Below are 21,318 nucleotides of genomic sequence, written 5' to 3' on the forward strand. Positions count from 1 at the left end.
CTTCCTGTCCCTGCCTCTGGGGTTGGGGCAGAGCAGCCTGCAGAGAGTGGAGGAAAGGAGGGCTTTTCCTGGTGCAGTGCAGGGAAGAAGATGCCCACACAGTGGGGCACCACCTCATACTCAGAGCCATCTTGTTTAGCAGTTTCCATGATTTCCCTCCCCAGCTTCTGCCTTGAGACTTGCTAAAGAAGTGGCCCCCCTAGCTTGATTCTGGATGGCTCTGTTCTGAGATCCGTGGGCGAAACAGAGGAAGCCAGCAGTATCCTTAATCCAGAAAGTGCCTTCATGAGGTGCAATGTTTTGCCTGGTGGTAAAACGTGGTGCTCTGCTGACTCATCCTTTCAGCCAAACTAGGGGGGACCTCAGTAATTTTAACCCTAGAAGCAGAACCGGTGGAAATGTTGTCAGTGCATCAAAGATGAAGCATTTTGTCAGGTCATTCCTCGTTTGGAAGACCCTCGGAGTTAGAGCTCCAGTATTTCCTGGACTGCAGGGCCAACAGATCTTACAGCTTCTGGACTCCGAGGCTGGCTGATTCCCTGGGATACTGGAGTCAGGCAGTCTGAGGAGCCAGATGGCCTGGGGATCTGGAAGCTTTTGAGGGTCCCAGTTTGCAAGCAGTCAGCAGGGCTGAACGTCCTGCTGCCCAGCAACATGCTGCCTGGGACTGCCAGGGATCTGCAGGGAACACATCTTATTCTGCAGTCATTGTGTTCCATGTATCTGAAATGACATCTCATGGGATTTCCAGTTCAGGAAAATTGTCACCATTTTGCTGTCATCTCAGTCGAGGACACAAAGATTTTCAAAAGGGCAAAAAAAATGACTGTGAATGAAAATTTGCCTTGCCAACTTGCTCAGCCCAGAGGGTCTGGGCACTCCTTGCTCTTTTAAGTCAGAGGTGATTAGCTTGGACCAAGAGAAGTGATTTACCCAAAGCCTCATGTGGTCTTTGGGATATTGGGACTCAAATTTAGGAGCCTCCTAACCATATTTTTAAGCTCAAACTTGTTGGTACCTGTGGTGTCTGAATGCGTTTTTGTTTCATTGTTTTTTTTTTTTCTCAGTTCTGGAAATAGGAACAACCTTCATATTTTGATGTCTCCACGTTCAGCTTTTATCCTGCACAGGCTGACTCTATTTTAAAAACCCTTGATCAGATATATATTAGCAACCCCTCTGTATATGCTACCAGTTTCTGTACAGGTATCCTAGTTGGAAGGCCTAGAAGGCAAAGTGCTGGTAACTGCATAGCAAAAAGGAACTGGAAGTGGGGCTGGGGGTGGGGGCAGGGGTCCTCTGCATCCATTCAGTGCCCAGAGTAGTAGCTTCCAGTCAGAGCCTGAGGTGGGTCAGTAATGTTTGTTCCTTGCTTTTCTCAGGTTTCCAGTAAGAAGAGTTTGAGTTTGAAAGAATTTACAGAGGAGCCGGACTCTGTATCTCTGGTAAGATCCATCTTTTAAAAAAAAAAAGAGTTAATAACCGCAACACAGAAGCACCACTGGTAAAGCGATTCTGTAGCTAGTGTATAAGACTTAATGCTGTGGGCTGCAAAACATTTGGTTGAAATGTTAGTAGGTTTAATACATTCCCTGTGCACCTTGAAGCTGCCAAAAGCAGCATTTGCATGCAGTGAATATGGGCCCCTCCAAATTCACGCTTCTCCTGCCAAGGTAAAGTTTAACATGGGCTGCCTGGGGAGGTCACATAAAGCTGTAGCTCTTGTCCTTGGAGGATGTCCTACAGGATGCCTTTATGCAGTTCACAACGTGGTGGCATCAAGTCCCTATCATGTGTTTATAGATAAGAACCACTGAATGACAGGCAGGCAGCCTTCTCTTGGCTCTGCCCAGCTATCTTGTTAACCAGTTAAGCTGCCAGAGTCATAAATGCCGATAGCATATTGGGAAAAAGGATTGAATCATCAACCATCCCAAGAGATTAAGCCTTTCTTATCTCTTTTCGCTTCCTGCCAAACTGATTCACCAATTCATTACTTTAAAAAAATCTTGCAGAGGAAACAACTCAGAGCAAACAACTCAGAAAATCACAGCACCACACAAAGTATTTCACAGGGTGTTAGTCACTTTTAGCAAAGGTAACGGAGCGGGCTATGGACTGAACTATTAGTGAAAGCTCTGTCATGGGACCTGTAAAAGAACTGTAAGAACATCCCAATGGGTACCAAGGGCATGGCAAGCATTGTGTATAGGAAACGTACATGAAAGGCCCTTTACTGAGATCTGAATAAAGACCCTCTTTTTTAAGACCCTTTGCCACTGAAAAGAAAAATACCTGGTTTTGAATACACTTGTCCCCCAATGAGGAAAGTCAGCGGATAAGAGCTCCCATGTTTGAAGTGTCTAATAGATGTGATCCCAGTCCCAGAAAACTTGCATTCAGTTTTACCTGCAGTAGTGTGAGTGAGTTTGAAGGGAGAGGCCAGGGCTGAGAAGGCAGAGAGCTTTGTTAGCACAGACCCTCGGATGCTCAGTTGAAGGCAAGCGCATTTCCTGTTACTTTTTGGCTGTTGTTCTTAAAACCAGACATGTGGGCACACACAAATGATTGAGAACTTTAGTAAAGAATTGGTTGCAGAAGAAAGGAGGCTTCAGCCAGCATTAAACTGAGGCAAGAATGTCCCTTAGATCATGGAGGGAAGGTGTGGCTAACCATCTCTTGCAGTGACCTGTGTGATTATGAAGCTGGGGACCTTCTTTATTGAAATCCATATGGTGGCATGGGCCCCAGGGAAAGCTGCTCCTCTGTGTGATGATAGCTGAGTTTTGCCTGTCTCACAGTCAGCCTTGTGTTTCTGCAGCTGCTGCCACTGCGTGCTCTTCTCTAGGAAACAAAGCTCTTGCCGAATGGAAATCACGCTCTTTGGGCCAGTGTGGGACAGCTGTTGTGTGACATGGAGCAGACAGGTGCAATTTTAACTGGCTGCTAAAAGGAAAACAGCCCATCAGCTGACATGACCAGCCTAGTCATAGCATCTTCCAAAGCCCTTCAGCTCCGTATACCACTGCACAGGTCTCAGTAGCACCAGGGAGGGTAGGTGTCTGTATAGGTACCAGCTGAATGCTCACGCACCTGGCGTTAAAACCTTAGCAGGACCCTGTTGTCTTGACAGTCCCATAATTGTGCCTTCTCTCTCATTTCCCTCCTGCTCCTTCTTTCATCATAGTTCTTTTTCCCTTCCCAAAAAGAGGGCTTGGTGACCTGAACACAACCCGGAGTCTTGGTTGTACTGTATTGTGGGCCCATGCTGGCTCAACTTTGTTCTCCTCCCTCACTGAAGATCAGTCAACTCTTAGATACAGTTGCTGCTTCTCCCTTGGTAGAATCCGTCTAAGGCTACATACCGGCACAAGACAGACTGTTGGTTTTGAAGGCTGCTCAGGGGCAGGTACTTGTGTATTTCCATCCTGTGCCCACTCAGGGGACAAAGGGAACTAGGGCTGTGTCAGCCCAGCTCTGATGCTGTAGAGTGGCTCTTCCAGTGACTGGAAACATGCTCTTAAAGCTGGCCTGGCAGCTCCTCTGCTTGATGCTTAGTTGAGTCATCACTGTCCAGTTTCTCCTCAGCAGACCCGTCCCTGCCCCTCCCCCACATCCTTTCCTGTCCAGGGCTGGCCCTGTGGTTTCCGATTAGGCTGAAGGAGCCTTATCAGTGCTCACCATTCCACCTGCGGTGCTTGGATTGATTTTGCAACTGTGTTGATATCGCAGCTCTTTTTCACGCTCATTATTTTCCATTCTGCCACATTCATTTCCCAAGAAACTGATGATTACCTGTTGGCCCAGGGCCTAATGTGCCATAAAACTCTTACCCTTACTTTTTGTATGCACTTCCTTGTTTACCACTGAAATGCTGCAGTCCCGAGCAAGGTTTGCAAAATGCTGGAATTCCCATGGCACAAATCCCTTGTTTTCAAGCCAGAGGGTTTTAAAGAGCATAGCACGTCCACTCAAGGTTTTGTTATGGGTAGGCGGGGGGTTTGAAGGAGCCAGCAGCTTCTTGCCAGCAGCTGTGTGCTAGCCTAGTGTCTGTCGCTCCCTGTCTTGCAAACCAGCTCTGGCTGTGGGTTCAGGCCTTCTGGTTCCAGTGATCCTCAAGAACCCATCCTGGTAGCTTTCTTTCTCCACCACGTGTTTTCTAGGAGCATCTCAGGTGTGAGGTGTTTGGTGAGAGAGAGACACCCTGGTTTGGTGTCAGACCCCTTGAAGTGGACTTTTTTCCCCTGTCCGAGCAGGAAAATCTCTCCTTCCTGACAGCCTGGCAGGTATAAGAAGAATGGTGGAGGCACCACTTCACATCTCCTTGGGAGAAAGAAACCAGGGAGGAGAAGAGGTGGAAGGATGTGAAAGGGGTGAGGGAGGAACTCTTCCCTAACCCCTCATGCAGTGCAGAGGCCTGGTTGGCATGCAGAGGGAGGCCTGTCTGTGCCTTTCTACCAGTTACAGTGGAGGGGGTGAAGAGGTGACACTATGGAAAACACTGTTCCACAGGCTTTCCTCCTTGCAAGTTACTGCTTCTGTCCACACCCGTGCCCTTAAGGAGTAGGTGGCAAATCTCTTCTTGTAATAATAGTTGGCTTTGGATCCTGGAAGCATAACTGAGCATGTTGGTGTCCTGGGCAGGTGGTGGGGGCAGTTCTGAGCAAGACTTGCATTACATGGGGAATCCAGCTGCTGCTGGGTCACAGGGTCACCGGACCCTGGTGGCAGAGACTCAAGGCTGTTGCTGCTGGGGCAAACTGGGGTGGCAGCTGCTGCAGCGCAGGTGCCATATACAGTGGCTTCAGCCTGGCACCCCTTTGCATTTGCGCCCATAGAAGATGTTCCACTCTATTCGCCCACCCCTGTGTATGCTACGGGTGGAGCCTCTTGGTGGCTGGGCTCTGAGCAGCCATCTCTCCTTTGAAGGCAGAAGGCTTGCAAGAGGAAAGTGTAAAGTCCTAGCCTGAGTGTCTGCATAGTGGGGCTCCGCTCCTGCTGCCACGCTGCATGCAAGAAAGGCCAAGCCCTTGAGGCATCTCAAATTGAGAGCGTGCAGGAGCAGAGGCCACCCTAGCACCAGAGGGGGATTCTGTCCAGCTGTGTGAGCCCTATGAAGAGATGGGTGTCTGCAGCTGCATCCCTTGGTAGCCCCTCAAGGCAGCCCACAGAATGAGGCCCTGGATGGGGGGGAGGAGGCTGGGCCTGGCCTGTGCTGCCTGGACACCCAAGAGTCCACAAAGAAACTTCTTGCTGTGAATAAAGTGGCTTCTGTCCAGGCATGATGCAGAGCAGTTGGCAACTGCCTTGGACCCAAACACAATGGGGATTTTGACGCTTGCTGTGTATACAAGGCTATTGCTCTCTGTGCCCTTCCCTTTCCCTCCTGCAGTCATCTTGTGGGTGGGGGAGGTGAGTGGCATCCCATCCCCAGGCCTGGCTGGGCTCTGCTGTCCCCAGCTGCACCATGTTCCTGGGCACCCAGATGGCAGAGCTGGGGCCCAGATGGGCCTTGCATCCATGTCAGCCTGCCCCCCCATCCTTTTCACCCAACTCCAGCAGCTTCCTCTTCAGGGCCTTGTTTTCTCAGTGTCCCTCTGCCTCTTCAGACCAGAGCCACTGTGGGCTTTGTGCCAGCAGGCCCTGCTTCCCGCTTGTTCTCTGGTGCAGGAGGAGTACACTGAAGTGTACGGCTTCCTGCTGGGCTGAGATGGCTGCTGTCACTGAGCGGGCCCAGCAGAGCTGGGGCTGGCAGGATGGGACTTGCTGAAGGCAGGACCCCCCCTGCCGAGCTGCTCCTTGCTTATCTGGATCCAGCCCCCATCAGAGCCTGACCACCCCCACCCTGAACATCAGCCAGCACTGTTTCACAGGGAGGGGGCCATTCCCAGAGACTGAAATGAGATTTTCCTTTCCTGCCTTGGCTATAAATTAGCTTCCAAAGTCCTGTCATTGTTGCTTTAGACTAGAGCACTGGTTCTCAGCCTTTTTTGTACCAGGACCTGTCTGTAAACATTGGCCAGTCCTGACCCAGTGCCCCTGATTCCTGACCCACTGCCTCCCGGCCCCAGCCCTCCAGCTTGTGGGGCAGGGGGGCCCCAAGCAGCCCCTCGCAGGCTGGAGCTCTGCCAGCCTGAAAAGGGAAAAGTCACGGTTTCCCACATTTTTCTCCCTTAAAGGCGCATCCATTTTTAAAGTTTGTTGATCCATTTTTAAAGTTTGTTCATGACCCTTTCTTATATTCTTGTGACCCGCTTTTGGGTCATGACCCATGAGTTGAGAAACACTTCTCTAAGTTGTTCAATCCAGGCTTCCCTCTGTGGGAGCCCTAAGCTCTGCCCTCCCAACAAAGATGGGGGCAGAGAGGGTATATTCATATTCAGGGAGGGGTGTGACAGGAGACAGAGCCAGCTCTACCCAGCTGTGTTGCATGCTAGGCCCTTTAATTGATGCACATTGCCACATCAGGGATAGTCATGTTTGTAAGTCAGGTAGTCAGTGAGTTCAGGTCTCAGATGCAGAGAGAATCACATTGTGCACTTGGGAATTTCTAAACATTGCATTTCCAAGCCAAGGCTGAGGGTGGATTGCTCAGTTTGTTTGCGGAGCTTTTAAAGCTGCTCAGAGATTTCTGCATTTGGTAGGCCTTAGCAAAGCAATGGGGCTCTATATGCTGGGAACCCTGCAGCAGCAGAGTGGGTTGCTCAGGAGGGCCGGGTGCAGCGTTGTTATTCAACTTTTCCAGCATGAGTGGCTTGTCAGGTGTAAGATGGTCCGAGGGGCAGCATCCGAATGTGGCGAGGCCCTGACACATAGAGAATGATGGTAGAAATTCCTTGCAGGACCATGAGTGGCAAAGTTTGTTCAGGCTAGCAGAATGATAGAAGATTATTAGGAGTGCACTGAAAGTGTCCCCCCGTCCTGGTTGGCTGGAATGGGGTCAGGAGAGGAAGCTCCGAGGAAGTTAGGAAGGAGTAGAACAGACTGGTAGGGATGGGAAAATGTGCTGAGAGGAAAACATCACTTATCTAAGTCCCAGCTCCCCTCCTGTGCCCCCCCCCCCCGCACCCTTCTGTACCACCCTCAGTCTCAGAGACACTCTGGAAGCGCTCTCCCATGCCAAGGCTCTGTGTAACCTCCATTTTCCCATTCCTGATGGTGGGTTTTCAGTGCTTTCATCACATGCTCCACCATATGCAAGAAGCTTTTCGTTCCCCCCTCTCATTCCTCCTTCCCAAGGAGATGGTGCAGTCCCCAACTTTGGAATTCTTCAAGAAGAGACTAGATAGACACCTTACTGGGATCATTTGATCTCAGCAGTATTCCTGCCCAGAGCAGGGGGGTTGGACTCTGATCTTTCAAGTCTTCCAGCCTTTAATTTCTATGACTTCCCTTCTTCCCCCCCCATACCAGGATCCTCCGTTCCCCACTCCACCATACCAGGACTCCTGTGTGCTCCTGCAGTTCCCCAGGGTGCACAGTACAGGGTGGCCCAGTGGAGGGGCTCCATTCAAGCAGGACCCATCTGTGAGTCGTGCTTTTAAAGGAAAGCAGTAAAGAGGAGGGTGAGAGGAGACCAATACAATATTAAAATGAGTAAATATATATGTACAGTTATGGGCTCCTTTCTGGGCTTAGTCTGCCTAGCTGTATGGGAGGTCTCTATGTGCACAGAAATGTGGCTGGAACATCTCAAGGTGAAGAGGTTTTGAAATTCAGGGTCTGATTCTGGTCACTTCTGCAACCCCTGTGACTTCCATGCAGTCTCTCATGATTTCCAGAGGCGGAGGCAAGTGACATCAGGCTTCCCAGTTACAGTCCCACTTCTGGACTGAAGGTAGCAGTATTTTGAATCTGTCTGTTAAGAGAACTTGGAAGTGTTGTGATGGTATCATCTCCAAGGCCCCATCTGTGGTAGAACATAACTGAGGTGTGGTGGCTGGCTCCCTAGACAGGACCATCTAGACATCTGTGCGTCTCGCGAGACAACTGAACTGTGCTGAGTGAGGCATCCGCTTGCTGAACATCTGTGAGTGTGACTGCAGAGCTCAGTTCTTGAATGACGGCCCCTTCCACACTTATCCCAATTGAAGTTCATATCAAACAGTTGGGTCCTGAATATGGTTGCTGTGTTTTTCCTGAGGTTTCATCTTTCCTCTGCATCTTGGGTTCTTCTTTCCTCAAAAGCCTTCATTCCATGCGTAATAGATTGTTTCCAAGCACTTCAGTCCTTAACAATCTTCTCCCAGTGATTTTGCTCAATATTAATTGACTTCATATCTCTCTTGCAAGCATCTTTGAACTGGAGATAAGGACTCTCACGTGGTCTTTTTCTTGTAAGGCGTTCTCCATACAAGAGATCCTTAGGAACATAGCAGTAGAGTTAATGCAGCAGAGTCGAGCAGAGAGCTTGGAGGGCAGCAATGCAGCCATTTTGCAAAGAAGCACCCTACACTGAAGTCCACATGCTGATCCTATGCAGTACTTCTCGTCCTTGTTCTTACATACCTGCCCTGGCACCTTGGTCTATGAACCCTCTAAAGAGGCCTCTACGCTCTCTGCAAGCAGTCAGGGTATCTGCCGATTGAAGGTTCAAATGAGCATGCTTGCTGCTTTGATCTGACACACCACTGCCTTGAAGAGGGTGGTGGGTGCCAGTTTAATTGCTGGAGTATCTTCTGCGCAGCATTGGCATGGCATATGAAAGGGGCAAGCTGTTTGAAAACCAGCAACAAACTTCTTGGTATGGATTCTCACTGCGTTTGCCTGGGAGCAAGATCAGACTATTCTCCAGAAACAAGCCTAGTGATGTATATCTTTTTGTTTTTTTCCTGTCAAAATATTTATAAAATAGCTGCCACTGTCTGGATCTGGCAGCTCAATTTGCAGTCACATATGACGTGACAGCCATACCATGAACTATGTGTGCTGCTAGATTTGAATTCCCTCTTTGTGTTATGCTTGAGGTTGATTTTATATTGAGGAAGATAATCAACCATTGAAACAACTTTACCAAGGGATGTGTTGAATTCAAGTCAAGGCTGGGTACACTCCTAAAAAAAAAGCGGGACAGTAGCTTGTAATTTAGCTTGTGTAATCACTTTATGCATGCTGTCTGGGACCTGGTTACTTTGTAAGTTACTGTGATACATAGGTAGGGTGAGTTACTGGCATGCTTGGCCCGTGTCACTTTTTGATACAAGTGCAGTGGTTCTCAACCTGGTTAGACTCTAGGCACTATCAGTTAGACTCAAAGCCCCTCAGAAAATACCAGCTCTCAGTTTTCATACATTTTTTGACTACAGAAAAGTAATAAAGCCATTCTTCTTTGGCAAAAAAAACTCAGAAAGCCCACAATGGATCAAAATGTTTTTAGGACTATGGATTCGTATTTGACATTTCTGGATTTATCTTGTGAAAAATACTTGCACACCTAACAGTGCTAACACTGTATGGCACCCTTTGGCACCCTTGAAATGATCTTGGCATCTGGGTTGAGAATTACTGTACTACTGTGATAGCAGGGTTGCTAAGAAAACAGTGGGAAGGTATTATGGTATCATACGCTTCCAGTAAATGTGACAGCAGTCATTTCAAAACTATGCCTGCAAAGATTACACCACCTTGGCTCCTTCCCAAAGTTTTATATAGCAGTTTTACCAAGGCTGGGAGCAGGCAAATCAAAAGAGCCTTCAAATGGTTAAAAAGTAAGTCTTAGGAGAGGGCATGGCATTTGGTAGACTGTTCTCAAGGAGCAGGTGCAGGTACACCTGCAGAGGTAACGTGAAGTAGTTTGGCCTTTCTAAGTTACCAGGGGATGAGAAGACTTAGGCAAGACAGGCAAGCCTCTAGACTGCTTTACTACATTGTTATCTCTTGTTGCCTTCCCAGCATTATGGTTCAACAATACCTTGTCAGTTTACTGAACAAACCATGGGTCACAGCACCCAAAGGGACTTCATGCAGTTGTGAAATCCTGTAAGCCTTCCTGAGCAATCGCAGTCAGGACACAGGGACCTGTAGTCAGACACTTGTTCTGAGTGGAGAATCACGGCATCCCACCCAGACATGTAAAGGCTTGAGGCTTTGTATCTCTGCAGGGGGCACTCTGGAGGGGTCAGAGGATGCTAGCCCTGCAATCATGATGTAGGGTGTGAGGCCAGTGCTATGCAGGAGGTCAGACTGGATGATCATAATGGTCTTTTCTGAACTTAAAGTCAATGAGGTGAAATAAACAGTGATCAGTAATTCAAAGCAGTTCTGAGGGGATATATGCCTTTGGTATCTTGATCTGAAAAGTCTCATCCGGTATTTCCTTCATGGGCATAAACTTAGAGGACCTCTTTGCTCCTGATAGGATTCCATCTCGGCCCTCACCAAGATGCCCTGTTGCTTGCAGGAGTTGACTTTCTGTTGGGTGTGAATCCAACTCTAGCATTTGATTTTAAAAAACAAACAAACTGTATCCTATTCTTAGGCTACCAGATTGCTGTATCAGGCAGTGAGAAAACATGCCTGTCAGGGCCAACCCAGACCTGGGGAGCTTCACAGCTATCTAGGGCAGCCAGGCACCCCCACAGCTCCATGCCTCATGGGTCGGGAGTCCTGGGTTGAAGTCCTCTCCTACAGACCTTTCAAGAGGACTCTGCAGTATAGACTAGGGGCTCTTTTCCGGGGCCTGCCAACAGCAGGAGATGGTTGAGTTTGCTGCTAACAGTCGGTGCCTTCCACAGGAGGTGATTGTCCCAGAAGTGAAGTGGAGGAAGGTTTCCCCAGCGTCTCTCTCCCTGTCTCTCCCAAATGCAGACTACCAGTGCATCCACCGGACCTCCATCAGTAGCATCAGCACCAAGGAGAGCTCTTTTAACTCTGAGGAGCCCCTCGTGTCAGGTGAGGGGCCTGGTGGGGATGGAGGGCTTGGACCTAATAACCCGTTCTCCTTAGCCTGCCTGTGGCTTTGGCCCACCCATGCTGAGACATTGGTTAGGAAATCCTTGGAAGGGGCCTAGAGAGCTTTGTTTTCCGGTGTGGGGAATGTGGAGGGATGCTTCTCTCTGAGAGGTGCATGGCTTTGTGCCCTTAACTTCCATGGAGCCCTTTCCAGAGGACAAGGCTCTTTACTGCTCGTACTTGGCTATGGGGGATTTAAATGCACATATTGCTCTGGAAAGAGATTGCGGATCATGCTGGGAATCCCTTGAGTAATATAGTGACTATCAGATACATCCCCAGTATTAAAGCACAGAAACCACTAGGAGGTTGGGGAGCTGGGTTTCCCTGTGCAAAAGTGTCTCTATGAATGATCACTATGGCAAGATCAGCTCTCTCCATCAGAACTGGGTCACGTGTTGTTCTAGCCTCAGTGAGGGACAGTGTGTTTCGGAACTAATTTCATAGATTTCATAGACATCAGGGCTGGAAGGGACCTCGGAAGATCGAGTCCAGCCCCCTGCCCAAAGGGCAGGAAGTCAGCTGGGGTCATAGGATCCCAGCAAGATAAGCATCCAATTTACTCTTGAAGGTGTTCAATGTAGGTGCTTGAACCACCTCCGCTGGCAGACTGTTCCAGACCTTGGGGGCTCGGACAGTAAAGAAATTCTTCCTTATGTCCAGCCTGAAACGGTCTTGCAGGAGTTTGTGACCGTTCGACCTCGTCATCCCTTGGGGCACTCTGGTGAACAAACGTTCCCCCAAATCCTGGTGGTCACCCCTGATAAACTTATAGGTGGCCATCAGATCACCCCTGAGCCTACGCTTTTCCAGGCTAAAGAGTCCCATGGCTCTCAGCCTGTCATCGTAAGATCTGTTTTCCTGACCTCTGATCATGCGCGTGGCTCTCCTCTGGACTCTCTCAAGTTTCTCCACATCCTTTTTGAATTGTGGAGCCCAAAACTGGATGCAGTACTCCAGCTGCGGCCTCACCAAGGCCGAGTACAAGGGGAGAATGACATCCCGGGATTTGCTCGAGAAGCATCTATGGATGCGAGCCAGTGTTTTGGTCGCTTTACTAAATAGGATCATTCAGCTTAGACTCTTGATCCATTTCATTTGGTGCCTCTTGGCGCTTTTTTTTTTTTTTCCAGAAAGTGCAATAAACACAGAAGAGGAACTGGAGGCAGAACCAAACTGTGTGGCAGAGCTAAGGCCACCTGATTATCAACTCCTGAAAATCTTCATTGTGCTGTAAGTATAGACTCAGACAGGTAGACACCCACATGGGTGAGCAGAGTGGATAGTCAAGTACATGGGGAGTTGGCTGCAAAGCCTTCCCCTCAGAGTTCACTAGTCCAGATCTCATCCAAGTCAACAGTGGCTGAAAGTCATTATTGCCTGTGTGGGCTATGGGAGTTGAAGAGATCTCCATTCAGGTCCTAAACAAATAGTCATGCCTAACTGGCACCATCAGTGCAGAAGGCAGGACAGTTTGGATGTGGGACTGAACTACCTTCTTAGTAACTGAGGTCTAGGGCCAGTGGTAGATGAGAAAGGGGGCCAAAGGGAGCTGCTTGATCCCTGTTGCTTCTTGCTGCACTTCAAAGAAAGCTAGCAAAGATAACACTCCACATTGTGCAGGACCCAGTTCCCTGGTGGATCCATCACTTCTCCACTCCCAGGTGTCACATCAGCTGGGCAGCACCCATGCCCAACACAGCTGCAGCCTGTGGAGCTGAAGCATTAGGCCAGAGTCCGTGCGGAACAGGATGGGGTTATTGTAGTGTTAGCCAAGTCCATTGCTCCACTGATGGCAGTGAAAAGGGGAGGGAAAAGGAGGAGGAAATACATGGCTGAGGGAAACAAGCAGAAGGTTGGAATCAATGTTATGGCTGTAGAGCAGGGGCTGGGGATGGAGGCCTTCTGCTCCTGGCACCCATGTGGCTGGGTTAGCATTTCCCATTTTCAGATCTAATCCTCTGAGCCACTCTGTAATCAGCCTGACCTGAAACAGATATGAGTAGGGCTGGTAAGGCTGGTGCATTTTTAACATGGTTTTGATCCCCAGAAGATGAAAGACAACCAAAAAAATGCTCTTGTTTACATGGTCTGCTCAGTTTGCTGGAGCCAAGCATTGCCCCAGCACAGCTAGCAAGTGGGGTGGCAGGACAGGGGGGAAGGTTTTGCTCAGCAATGCAGTGCTCCAGGTTGCTAAGGGATCTGTGTCTTATTAGCTAGTCCTGGGTACCAGGGCTCCAAACCTGGATCTTAGCACTCCTGCGCACTCAGCTGGCAGATGCCCTCAGGAGGGCACTGGAACATTAGCCATTTGTGCGGGATTGCTTAACACTGTTGTCCTATTGGCCCTGTCTTTCTCAGCCTCCTGTTGCAGAGGTGAGATTCTGTGGGTGTCTGATGCTTGCACTGCTCCTGCATGTTCTGTAGATATGGAGAACTGCAGTTCTCTGGCCTGCCCAATTTAGCCTCTTCGCACCTTCAGTGAGAGAATAGTTTTAGGCTGTGTTGTGATGCACCATGTAACATACTGATATACGGGGAAGATTTACATTCCCATGAAGCCCCTTTAAAATCACTCTACTTTGCTCTAGCAGGGTCAAATGGATGCAACTGTGATTTACTTTGAAGCCTCTCTTTGCTGCTGGCATGGTACAGATGGGCCTTAGGGTGAAAGCAGCTTGGGCCACCGTATCTTTAGGGAGATGCATACGTGAGCAGAGCCTTTGACCAGTTCTTCTCAGGTGTTGCTACTGCATGCTTAGGCCCACGAGGCTGTGACCGCTAGTCCCAGCCCAAATGAGTTTAGTCCTCTGGCTCCTGAGAACTTGCTGCATCTGGGATCCATTGTGACCCCAGGAGAACGGGGCTGTGTGTTGCCAGCTGTTGCAACGAGCAGCTTTTGGAGAGAAAATTAAGTAAAGCAGCACCCATGCTCTAGTTTTATCGTTACCAAGAGGTCTTGTATCACCCCTGGTGGGACAAACATAGCCCTAGCTGTTGGAGAGGCTTTAGTCTCTAAGGTGTGCAGCACTAACAGTCTGCCTCCACCCACAGGATCTGCCTCCTGGTCGTGTCCTCTTCATACCTGGCATTCCGCATCTTCCGTCTGGAGCAGCAGCTCTGCTCTCTGAATCGGGACTACCTCTCACGCGGCCACAGGAGGTAGGGGCTCTTGGGTCCCAAGGGAGCCAATCAGTAGTGGATTTGGGACAGCAAGAAGTGGGGCATGGAGGTGGCAGAGAGCTCACAGTGCAGGCATCCAGCAGCTGACACCATGGGTCTTGGCAGCAAACCAGTGGTGAAGGGAGTGGAACTTCACCCCCTCCCCCAACAGGAGATGTTACCCCTGGGATGGATGCTCTTCCCAGTCATGGCAGGATGCAGGCTTTTCACCCAAATCCAGCATACCTGGTACAGCCTTGCTAGAGATAAAATTCTGGAGGTGGAGGTCTAGGCTGTATTCCACTGACCAGGCATCTGAGCGTGATCATGCTCCATGCTGCTAGAGGACCCTGAAAACAACAGAGACTCCAGAATGGGCCAGTCCTTATTTGCCCGGATGCTTTTTTGTGATTTAGCCTTAGACGTACCAGAGTAGATGTATTAATGATTGTTCAGGACCTTGAGGGAGGTGGAATAGGATTGCATTTAGACTCCGTGTCAGAGGAACAGGAGCTGGCCCTGCATTTTGGAGAGCAGTGAGTCTTGCACTGGCAAAGTATGCTGGATGGGTAAGAACTAAATGAGTAAAGCTTTGCCACTAATGCCTGTGATGAAATAGCATTGCTCTGAATGCCCTAGTTTTGCCTGGCATCTACCAGTATTCACCATGCCGCCAGATCATGTGCTGTGAGCTCTCCACTAGCACTCTCCAGGGGGAGAATTTTTTAGTGCAGTGACGCACAGCAGTGTGTGTGGACCCTGTCACTACTGCTTTGTGATTCAGTTTGCTTGCCTTTAATGGGAGTAAGATCAGGCCTGTAGATTTCACATTGCTCTGATGCAGTGTCATGGAAGCCCAGAGCCACAGGACTTGTCCACACTGCATGATGAGTTAGCCTGTATGGGGCTCTGTGCTTCCATGGCTAGACAACTGCCAGCACTAGAGCTAGGTTAGGTTTTACACTACACTGTACAGGGAAGGTTAGACATGTGTAATGGCTGAGCTTGATGGAGCACTGGACAGGAAGTTGTGAAAACAGGGGATTGAGAGTCATCCAGTTAAGCCCCCTGCATGAATCCAGCATGAGGTATTTCCAAGGTACCCCAGACAAGTGCTTCTCCAGCCTGCTGCTACAGTGTGTAGGGAATGGTCTGTCCTCATGGGATCTTCCCTCACTAACCTCTCCAGCAAGAGAGTCCCAGGAATGAATTGCTTGAGCTGCAGAAGGTAAGGGTGGGGCCCTAATGTGGGATGGATTTCCTATAAATGCCTTGGTCTCTCTTTCCAGGTGACTGTCACCCCAGAGCTGTGGCTCAGGATGGACATTGGCAGGAAAATAGCACTTTGTGTACAGATCTCCAACACAGTCTGTTGGTGAACATTGCTGCAATATTTAGAACACCCGAATTAAGTCCTCAATTCTTTTTTACTCCATGTTGCATCTGACCTGAAACATCGCTGTTTACAATGGAAGACCCCAGTATCCTTCCTTTACTGGAATGCTGTGGGATCATGCCACACCTGCAGTGCAAGGTGCCATCTGTGGAGTGCAGCCAGCCTCTACTCACAGTATTCGGACCAACTCCAAGATGCTCCCAAGCATTCATGTTTCTGGGAGGTCTCAGGTGCAGCTCTGCTTGACTGAGGCTAAAGCAGTGTCTCTCAAATGCATTCTGAGCAAGTCCAAACTACAAGTCACTCGATGGCTCAGGGTCCTGGTCACCTCCGTGATAGGAATCAGGACCACGTACTTTTGTTTCTCCTACCAGCACAGACTCCTGTTTTGGGGTGGGAGGGATGGGACAGACTGCTGCTATCCTGCCGGCAGTGCCAGCAGAACACACATGTGAAGAGGGACCCTATGAGAGCCACTCGTTCTTCCAGGGGCCTTGGTTTTGGCCCAGATGTGTTATACCAGAAGCTGCATCACGGTTTTGCACCGCCATGTCGGGAGACACCAGCACCTTTGGGCTAACATCACCTCCAGTTTCAGCAGCCAGTGGTTCAGCAGGCTCCTGTGAGCACCTGACACGCACAATGCTGTTGGACCCCACTCATAGGACCCAGTGCTCAAATTGCCACCTCTTTTATGTTCAACTTTTTCTTTTCTTTGGAAGGATATTTGAGAAGCTCCCATAATGGAGGCTGACAGGGACATGCAAGCTGGGTGTGTTCTGTTCTTCCCGATACCTGCTTCCATATGAAGTAGTTGTCATCGAGACCCATCCTTTTTGCACCATGGGGTTGCTGTATTTCCTTCCTGTGCTGGACCAGCCTTGTGTGGTCCCATGCAACACAAGGAAACCTCTCTGTGACTAGAAGCCGGTGTTACTGTCCAAGCATTAACTCCATTACTCCCGTTATCAGATGTCCAGTGTAGAGAACGACAATCGAACAAGATGCCAGGCAGGGTTTAGAGCACTCTTGGGCTGATACCAACTGAAGTGAGGCTTGCCCAGGTGGCAGATGATTAACCAGGGAAATTCTGGTGCAGTTTGTCTTACGGCACCAGTGTGCGTAGCTCAGAGACTGTTTGTGCATTCCACTTCCCCTCCTTAACGTATTACAGTCCCTACACCTAGAGGCCCTGGGCCGAAGAAGGATGAAGAGGAGGGCAGGGAGAGTATAAAGCTGGCCCCTTCTCCTGCCCAGCCTCTGCAAAGGAAGTACTATATATAGCACAACAGTGCTCTCTGCAGAACTGAGGCTGCAGGGCTTGATGGTGCAAAACTGGCATGAAGGAGCAGCCCTCCCTGCCAGGAAAAGATATATTGCCCTGGCTGCCCTAGATCACCCAGGCTTATGCAGTGGCATGACAAGCCATCCAGATGCTGACACCTTCAGGTGGCTCCTGGAGGGGGTCCACAACTGATGGGCAACTTGGGGCAAGATTCCCAAGGTCTCTGCTGTTTGGAAAGAGCCTGCATTTTAGCGGTGAAGTTGACTGACCATGCCTGAGTCAGACCTCAGAGTAACAGGCCTCTCCTAAGGTGGTGCCAAACAGACTCTTTGCTCTACATGCTGCTCTCAAGCACTTGGTGTTTCTAGCCACTGGAGGAGGCTGTAAGAGACACTACAAAAGGTGTGGCCCAGGTCAGGCCTCTGCGTGTTGGTTGGTGTTAAAATGTACCTTTGCCATGGCCAGGCTCCAGCCCACAGCTCAGAGGCAGCAGGAGGAATAACTACAGCAGCATTTCCTTGTAATCTCCTTGTTGTCAGCATCTAAATGAAATCTTAAACCCTTTGTGGCCTGTCACTGCTCACCTGGGGAGCAGCAAGAGCTTGAAAGACAAGGCCTGGGGCAGAAGGCCCACTGAATGCGTGGGACAGTGGAGCTGATGGTGAATTGAAAGCTCCTTCCAGTCTCATCTCCCTCTCTCTTTCATGGGGGCTGCCCTCAACATGTGAGGCACAGTAAAATGCTAGAGGCCAAGGTCTTGAATATTCATTAGCTTGGCTGGGCTTATGCATATTAATGTACCTGCCTCGTTAGCATTCTGGTGGTACCCTTTTTACAGCTGCTGCAGCCATGCTCATTCAGGGGTCTAATCCAAAGCCTATCAAAGCCAATGGAAAGACTCCAGCATTCCACCCCCCTTTACACTGATGTTTCAGGGATAAGGAAGCCAGCTCTGTTCATATCTTGTGTGAAGCATTCAGGGGACAAAGGTATGAGCTCGGGGCAGTTCCCCTTACAGCTGCACTGTGTAAATCTGTAGTGACAGGGCTCCCAGAGCTCAGATGAGCTGAGATGAGACAACCTGCTGTGAAGCATCCCTGGGCCAGCTGGCAGACTGTTATTCACCAATAACTTCTTCTCAGGTGTGTCCACCTTGTCTTTGTTGAAACAATGTCTTTTCAGTGCCACGTTCCCCTGGGAGCCACAAGTGGGAGATGCATCCTGCCACCCCTGGCTGTCAAACTGGGTGGTTGGGGGAGGGAAAGAAGTGGTACAACCAACCAAGGAAGCATGTGAGGTCTGGCAACAGGGTGAAGTCAGTGCCAGGGTTCATCATGGGTGTGAGCATTGGACAGATTCTCACTGTTTGGCTTGTACTTAAGTGACAGCTCCTGTTTTTTAGGAGTAAAAATCCACTGGGTGTTTTATTAATAATAATAAAGTTATTAAGTGACATGCAGACCTACTGCTGCCCCTCTCTTGGCTGCCCATGCTGCTCAGGAGGACTATCCAGTCAGCAGTGCTGACATCCTGCTCTTTGCTCAGTTGCTGGAGCTATGGGCTGGTGCTTTGGCATGTCTTTCTTGGAGCAGGAGTGTTACAAGGGCTTTCATCCCTTCCTTCAGCCCCTCCTGTAAATATGGAGAGCACCTCCCATTGATTAACAGCAGAGATGGGGGCCGGGATCTAAAGCACATGTAATGTGTTGCCTTGTGTCACAAAGAGGGGCACAGCAATAATGATTCCTGCAGCAGTGCACAGTGCTCAGCATCTGAGCTTGCAGAAAGATACCAACACACTTCATGCCCCCACTGATCATGGTATTGTCTTTACGATATAAGATCCACTCATTCAACTGACCTCTTCCATTCCCAGCTGCATCTTCTCCACTGCTGTCAGCTGCTGGGCTAAGTTACAGGAAGCCTGTAGGGCTCATGGCAAGATTTGAGCTCCCCCATCTTCAGAAATTGGGCTGTATGAAAGGTTTTTAACAACCAATTGTTTATCGGAGACCCAGGATCTGCCTGAGTAGCTTGCTCATACTGCACCTCAGTGCCTGGAGCAGAGGACAACACCAAATAGAGATGAAGCGTTAGGTGCCTATTACAGGGCCAGCAAGGGGGAATGGAGCACAGTCTTCACTATCCAGAGGGATGTTTCTATGTCTCAGCATTTAGTGCAGGTAAACTGCTGCCAATAGGACTTGGATGTATTCTAGTTCTCTTTCACCTGCAGGTATTTTTCACTGAAATCAGTGTCAGTGCTGCAGGACTATTAGCCAGTTGCCATTAATTATTCTTTAGGGTTATCACTAAGATGGAGATCTCACAGCTGAGCCATGAGCACTTTGTTTTCCCCTCTCCGTGTGGATCATCTTGGCTTCTCAACTGCAGCCCCCAAATGCCAAATCATAGCTGCTAGTCACAGGCTTGCTCCTGTTCTCCAGGAGATAGGAGGCAAGCACATGATTCTTCTTGAGTTTTTTTCTAAACAATATCTGTTTCCTTTGAAGGGCTAGAAAATATATCCCAAGGTAGTAAACCAGGTGTAAACAAGTTTTAAGCTCTTAGTTGTGGACCAATAACTTTCCAAGACCCCAAGTCCTTGAGCTGTGACACAGACAAAGGCAAATCACACAAACTGGTATGAGTGAGAAAGAAGTGAGATTTCTGCTCCAGCCCAATCCTCCAGACTCCTAGCTTGTATCCTATGTCTCTGAGGGTATTGATGTTGCTACTTAAGAGTCAATCCTAAAGGCCACCCTCAAAGAGTCTAGGCCTTATGAAGCACTCTTCTCTGTCAGTAGCTTACTCTGCAGCTGCTCTACATTAGGCTTCCTTAAATGGAGACTTGCTAGGAATTAGCCAGCTTACAACTCTCCTGTTGTGCTTGGCTCTATTTAGGAGCAGTACAGACAGGCTGTGGAATACAAAAAGGCAGGAAGTTGTGGGATTGCTGCTGATGGACTTTATATGTGTGCAAGCTGCAGTGCCTGGGTGAGTGCTAAGCTTGCTGTAGGGAGGAGTGGGCTGAAGCAAGACTTGACCTGGTCAGTAGATCTGGGCTTAAGGGAGGCCTCAAATAGTAATGCCATCTTCTGCTATTACAGAAACCTGTCCTATTTTCTTTCTCTCCATTGCTGTGTAAAGTATTTTGGGTAGGAGATGACTCCTGTGAATTAACCAAGTGTGTTATAGCTTGGAGTTTGTATTTGTTTGACGTCTGAGGAATACAGGCTATGGTGCGAGGTGGGCTGGTGGACTTCCACCTGTCTTGGTGAACATTCTTCCTAAAGAAGCACTGGAGACCCTTAGCTGTGTACTCTGTGTGCTGGGGTTTCTAGATTTTGTGCCCTTGTTTTAAGGGTAAGGGGGAGCAACAGTGTCTTGCAATAATACAATAACAATAAAGTAATGCAATAACCTCCACTGAACTGCAGCAGCCCTCCCACTGCTTTGCAGGGAGATGCAAGGTGTCTGCTGCAAAGCAACCTACCTTCTGTGAGTTTTCTGCCCCCATGAAAATAGGTCTTATTTATTTTAGTAGCCATTTTCCTCCAGCACAATTCTTTGCCATCTGTGGGGTGGCCCTTTCCCACTACAGTATTATATCAGTGGGAACAGCAGCAAATGCTTGGAGGGGAGTAGGATCTGCACAAGAGAAAATGCACTTCAGCACCTCCAGCCTGGTCTGGCTGACATAACACTGATGGGACACAAGGATTAGAAAAGTCATGATGCAGTGGAGTCGCATGGAAATATTTCCAGGGCTCATCAAGAAGACACCCATTCGTGTGCTCTCTGCTATATGTTGGTTCTTGTGGCTGAAGGAAGGTCGGGGAGCCTGGTTTGGGCTAAACTATGCCATCAAGTATCTCATTTATAAGGGCTGACATCTGTCGCCGGAACCATGTCTTTCTGCCTCAGTCACACGTACAGTATTTTTACAAGTCCTTGTACTGCATCAGTGTCATTTTTTACTCTTATTTTTCACTTCAGCCCCACCAGTCACTAACATAGCCCCCTAGACCTGTATGCAACTGATACATCCATAACTGAGAGGCAGCTGCAGTCCAGCATGCTGCTCACACCCCACCCACTGCTTGTATTGTCCTGTTTGTAAACCAGAAGTATTTCTAGAGAGCTGATGAATGGTTTGTCTTTCCCTCTACATCTGTATCACTAGCACAGTGGGCAGTTCCTGGGGAATAGAATGCTATCTCGCTGTAGGTTGTGAATCTATTTTAAATAAAACCAACGTTTTCTAGTGTCTCAGTGTCTGGTGAAAGAATTATTACGTCCCTGAATGAGGGGGTGCCGTGCTGAGGGGGGAGGGTCTAGATCCTAATTGGAATTTACCAGGTGTATCCCCTCCTCATGCCTTTGATCAAAGAATACAGGGGCCAAGTGGCTGGGAAGCCACCGTCTTGTGCAGGGAGTGGTGATGGTGAGCCTCTGGGTGGTGCCCACCCTTCTGTGGGTCAGGGCTGAGTTGATGCCCAGCTGGGCTGCAGCAGCAGCCTGTC

General features: G+C 49.2%; 1 protein-coding gene across 4 annotated transcripts in view; it reads left to right on the plus strand.

Moving 5' to 3' along the window:
- The window catches only part of GRAMD2A (GRAM domain containing 2A), a 63,674-nt gene extending 42,618 nt beyond the window's left edge, over window positions 1-21,056 (plus strand). For 2 of the 4 annotated variants that reach the window (XM_090029208.1, XM_090029207.1), the window contains 5 exons: window positions 1,383-1,445; window positions 10,734-10,890; window positions 12,084-12,183; window positions 14,005-14,112; window positions 15,402-21,056. In XM_090029208.1, the coding sequence (XP_089885334.1) occupies window positions 1,383-1,445; window positions 10,734-10,890; window positions 12,084-12,183; window positions 14,005-14,112; window positions 15,402-15,405 (432 nt within the window). In that variant the 3' untranslated portion in view covers window positions 15,406-21,056. Of the gene's footprint in view, window positions 1-1,382; window positions 1,446-10,733; window positions 10,891-12,083; window positions 12,184-14,004; window positions 14,117-15,401 lie in introns of those variants that run through there. The other 2 variants (XM_090029209.1, XM_090029206.1) reach the window with 2 other exon arrangements.
- The last annotated feature ends 262 nt before the right edge of the window (window positions 21,057-21,318 follow it).

This window comes from Crocodylus siamensis, chromosome 15 (assembly GCF_052110815.1).
Source record: "Crocodylus siamensis isolate JL-2025a chromosome 15, ASM5211081v1, whole genome shotgun sequence".
Classification (NCBI taxonomy): domain Eukaryota; kingdom Metazoa; phylum Chordata; order Crocodylia; family Crocodylidae; genus Crocodylus; species Crocodylus siamensis.